We start from the raw sequence: 5,000 nt of genomic DNA, 5'->3' as shown, positions 1-5,000 counted from the left end.
ATATTGAAAGTACGCCTGAGTGCGGGGATGAGGAATGACTGTGTGAGTGAGGGAGAAGGTGAGTGATTTTGTGACTCTGAGTGAAGGAGAGAGTAAAAGGGTGCGGTGTTATTGAGAGAGAGAGAGAGAGAGAGAGAGAGAGAGAGAGAGAGAGAGAGAGAGAGAAAGAGAGAGAGAGAGAGAGAGAGAGAGAGAGAGAGAGAGAGAGAGAGAGAGAGCAGACCAAGGTTTTTCGAGGAGCCTTTGTGAAAGTTGTTGTTGCGAAGCGTGTTGTTGCTACCGAAACCTCTCTTGGTTTGGAAACTGCCCTTATTTGTTTGCAAACAGTGCTCTCACATGGCAGAGTCGATTGTGTGTTAACAGAAGGTAAATAGAGTATCTGGGAGGCGTGTGCGAAAGAGCAGCAGCCAGAACGCGGAGGCTGGGTTGGGAGGGAGGGGAGGGAGGAGGGGGCGCCATGCACTCGCTCCCTGCCCGAGGAACGTTGCTTTGTCCGTCCTCGCAACACCCACACGCGACGCCACTCTCCCGAGGACGTGATTCGGCTCACGGATCACCGTCACCCAGCATCGGCCGTGGAAGGGAATGCGAACCAGGCGCAGGCCGACCCGGGATTCTAGGAACCTTCAGTCGCGGGCAAGAAACGATGACGTCAGACCCGTAGCACATGCACGCCGTCGCATGGCGCTCCTCACGTACACAAGTACCTACGCACACTTACCTATATTCCACGGCCTCTTGTGTGACCCTCGACGAATCTCGCCTTTCTCTGCCACGCCTATGTACGCTCGGAGGCTGAAGTCCCCTCTTTGCTTTCTTTTCAAATGTTATCAGTCTCTTTCCCCTTTCTCCTTTCTAATTTTCCACTGCTCCCTTCTCTCCCCTCCGTTCTTTATTCTTCATCTCTCTCTCTCTCTCTCTCTCTCTCTCTCTCTTTCTCTTTCTCTCTCCCTCCCTCACTCTCTCTCTCTCTGTCTTTCTCTCTCTCTCAATCTTCCTCTCTTCCCTCCTCCGATTTTCTTTCTTCTCCTCCCCTTTTCTATTCCCCCCCTCCCTTCCCTTCTCCCCCTCGCCTCTCACATTCCAAGTGTCTCTGGCTTCAACTCCGCCCTCCCACCTGCATTACGCGAGGGATCAACGCCGACGGGAAATAAATTGCCTCGTGGGATGGCATTCGTTGCCCAGGAATGCCTTTTGTGAAGCACCGAGTAGAAGGGAGAGAAGATTATGGCGACACGAAGGATGGCGTTTAGGAAAGGGAAGTTGCAGGGATCGCAGGAATGAAAGGATTGGCGTCAGCAGCATCCAAGTACAGTATTGCATAAGTGACGCCAATTGGAACGTGCAGTGTTGTTGGCACGGGCGCTGACAGGCGGAGGCAAGTGCCTTTGGGTGCAGGTGTTGGTAGCGTGGGCGTTGTGATTGGCTCGTTCACCCGCGTTCATTCGAACTCTTGTTTTCTCTGCTGCTCGTGCCCTCATTTTTCTTCTGTTCGCTTTAGCAGTTTCTTCTTATAACGGGTTATTTATTGCCTATTGAGATGTCGATTGATGGCGATGTTATTTATTTGTGACGTTTTTTTTTTTTTTCTTACTGATTCCTTTCTCGTAATTCGTCATCTGTTATGTATATGATAGTTCGCCTCACGAAAAAATTACAAACCCGGATTTTCTTCATCGGGAGGCCCTTCTCGCGGTCCCATTGGAGCCAGGTCATTTAGTGTGTTTGTTTGTTGGATGGGCCTCGGGTTTCCTTCCCCATTGAAGCAAGCCTATCCAGTAGATACCGTTTGTTTATGTCCTCTGGGCGTTTCCCAAAAGTCGAACCTAATAAGTCATTGTCTATATCTTCTGAGCATTCATTAAAGCCTGCTTTATGAACTAACCGTTTGTTTGTTTGTTTGTTTGTTTGCAGCGTGAGGATGAACAAACACGACGAGCTGTCGGACTTCTCGTCGCAGTCGATTCTGTGCGCCATGGACCGCTTCGTCAAGGCGGTCAACAACATGAACGAGACTGTCATGGTGCCATGCAGGTGAGACCCTCTTGATTTTGTTGTTCTTGTTGTAATATTCTTGGATTTTTGTTTTGTTTGGGTGGGCTCATTCTCTCTCTCTCCCTCCCGTTCTCTCCATGCTGTCCGTTCGTGTCTGTTGTTGAGCGCTTTTTTCATGTTGTTCCTTTTATTTACCAATCTATATTTCTCTATACATTTCTTTCTCACTTATTCTTTCACCGCGTCACAGCACCTTGTTTCTCTTCCACTTTCTCTTCTCACCCTTTTGTCTCTCTCCCTCTCGCCAATCCTCTCTAAATACTCTCTAACCCCCCCCCCCCTCGTCCCCTCCTTCCCTCATGACCCCACCACCTTTTCCTCATGTCCTAGTTTCATCACTTTTAAAGAGGCCATTATCATCAAGCTAGCGGAACGTGTGGTCAGGGGAGAGAGAGGAGGGAGAAGCTTTGTGTGTGTGTGTGTTTGTGTGTGCGTGCGTGCGCGCGCGTTTTTAATGAGGAGTTGAGAGTATGAAAGTTGATTCAGAAGTTGCTTTCTCTCTTTTTGTTTGTTTGTTGGCATTCGAAGATGCTTTAACTGGTGGCCACGTCAAACTTTTTTGTTTCTATCTTTTCTTCCTCATCCTTTCTCTTCTCCTATTATTTCCTCTCTCCCCCCTCCTCCCTATCCCGGTCCCCTTCCTGCCCCCTTCTTGCACCGAAAGACTCATGCCTTCTCTCTCTAACCCGCAGGTTGCTAGACATGGAGGTCGAGAACAAGAAGAGCAGCGACAAGGTGCCCGTGCTGTTGCGCACCGGCGGCAACCCCTACAGCTTCTACTCGGTGCTCAACTCTGTCAAGAACGACCTGATTTGGGGCCCCACTTCAAACGACGACGACGACAATGAAAACAGCACCAGCACGACCAATAACACGCGGTGGTCCGACCCAGTCGCCGTCAGCAGTGCCGCCAGCACCACGTCGTCGTCGTCGTCGTCGTCCGGGCACGTGAAGGGCCACATGCGGCGGCAGAGCACGCTGTCCATGATCTCCGTGTCGTCGAACGCCTCGGACGGCGACAGCGAGGGCGGCTGCGACGGCAGCGAGGGCGGCGACTCAGGCGTGGAGGCGGAGGACATGGCGCCCGAGCTGACTGCGGCCGCGCTCACCAACAACCTCCGCACACACCTCCTCGGCCTCCACACCTGCCTCTCCAACCTCACGGACACCGCGGCCTTCATCACCGAGCGCTACCAGGAGGAGGTCAATGTCTAGGTCGCCCCCCCCCCCTCGTCGCCAAGGAGGGCGCGGGGAGCCGTTTCCAGCTCCAGCCCTCAGCTCGAGTCACAACGACCAAGAATTTAACGAAAAGAAAAGAAAAGGAGAAACCAGAAATCCCCCCCCCCCTCTTTTCAGGCGACGCAGGGTTTCATGGGAAAGGGGGAGCGGGAAGACAAGCGGCCTTCCTCCTCCTCCTCCCTTCCGGTCAGTGCAGAGCAAGGCCCCGCATATCCCTTCCCTCTCCCCTCTTCCTCCCCCTTCCTCTCCCCCTCCATCCTCCACCCATTCACTAGGCGCGGAACGCACTGTTCCGTGTCCCGTGAGAAGGGCTTTTAAGCCGCCACTCGCCCCTTCCCTCCCTCTCGCCTCCCTCTCTTCCTGGCGAGTGGCTTAGCACACACTAGCAAAGAGCAGCCCTCGGGGTGTCACGACGTCGCCAGACTTCCCCCACCCCGAAGGAGCTGCAAGAGGGGGCTGGTCCCCTTCATCTCGTCTGTGATATGAAGCGCGCGCGCGCACCCGCACTGTTTCGTCTCGTTTCCGGCTCTCGCATGCATGCACAGAGGCGCACAAGCATAGGGTAGACCGCCGTCCTGCTCTCCACAGCGAAGGCGGAGGTGAAGAATGCGTCGAAGTGCACAAACGCCTTTCCTTGCCGTTCACGCCTCTCCCTCCCTCTCTCTCTCTTGGTCATCGTCTCTCCTCCCATCCCCCTCCTTCCATCCTTCCGTCCTTCCTCGCCTCCCTCACGCCCTCCCCCAGAAGCAAAGAGAAGAATCTAAATCAGAAGGAAAGAGAGAGAAAAAGAAATTCAGATCGAAGTAAAGAGCTTTCCGTGAGAGCCTGACGAAGGGAAAAAAAGAATTCCCGACGAAGAAATGTGAGAAGCTTTTCTTCCCGACGAAGGAAAGAAGAAAAAAGGACCAATTTCTTATTTTTTTTTAAGTGTTTGCGCTCCATGGCGAATTTGTGTCTCGCTGTGGTAACCTAGCGCCCCAAAGTATATGTGTTTGGGTAATGTGTGAAGGCCGTGGCGGGCTCTCTATATCAGTCTCGTTCTATCTATCCATTCATCTCAGTATATCAGATCTGTCTATCGAAATTCTAAATCCTCCTCCGTACAAGCTGTCAACAGTTGTCTGTCTCGTCTATCCCTTATCCTTCTTTCAGTCGAGGTGCGTGTGTGTATGCGTTTTAATTTCCAGTGTATATCTAAAGATTATCGAATGTATATGATTAAAAATCCTTCAATGGAATACATACATACCACAATGCCCTTTTTGGATTAGACTGTGCGTATGTGTACGTGGAACTTTGATGTGTACATAGAGAGAGTCCATCACAGCTGCCACTTTAAGGGAATTATGATTATTGTTGTAGTGTTATATCTGTAATTATTATTATTTTTATTTTGTATTGTATTGATTTAATAAATATAGATATTTCGTATAATTCTTGTTTTGATTTTTATTCCGGTTTTGGGAGCCACGTGGTTAATATGGGAACATATTGATAAAGAAATAATGAATGTAGAAATATTGTAAGTAAATAAAAAAAAGTTTGTATGGAAATCATGAAATATAGATATGATTTTGTAGAGGAACAATGAAATATAATAATGATGTATAGAGAAATAATGATGTCTAATGAAAGTGAAAAGATATAAAAGTTAAAAGAAACAACAGAAACATATGAAACAACAAAAAAACATTTTATTGGTAGTA

General features: G+C 49.8%; 1 protein-coding gene across 2 annotated transcripts in view; it reads left to right on the top strand.

Moving 5' to 3' along the window:
* LOC113808542 (mid1-interacting protein 1A) overlaps positions 1-4,728 on the top strand; it is a 17,272-nt gene extending 12,544 nt beyond the window's left edge. For both annotated transcript variants that reach the window (XM_070131314.1, XM_027359967.2), the window contains exons 2-3: positions 1,915-2,034; positions 2,748-4,728. In XM_070131314.1, the coding sequence (XP_069987415.1) occupies positions 1,915-2,034; positions 2,748-3,270 (643 nt within the window). In that variant the 3' untranslated portion in view covers positions 3,271-4,728. The remainder of the gene's footprint in view (positions 1-1,914; positions 2,035-2,747) is intronic.
* Positions 4,729-5,000: the final 272 nt, after the last annotated feature.

This window comes from Penaeus vannamei, chromosome 16 (assembly GCF_042767895.1).
Source record: "Penaeus vannamei isolate JL-2024 chromosome 16, ASM4276789v1, whole genome shotgun sequence".
In the NCBI taxonomy this organism is placed as follows: Eukaryota; Metazoa; Arthropoda; class Malacostraca; order Decapoda; family Penaeidae; genus Penaeus; species Penaeus vannamei.
The sequence above is the reverse complement of the archived record's forward strand: the minus strand, read 5'-3'. Positions and strand labels throughout refer to the sequence as shown.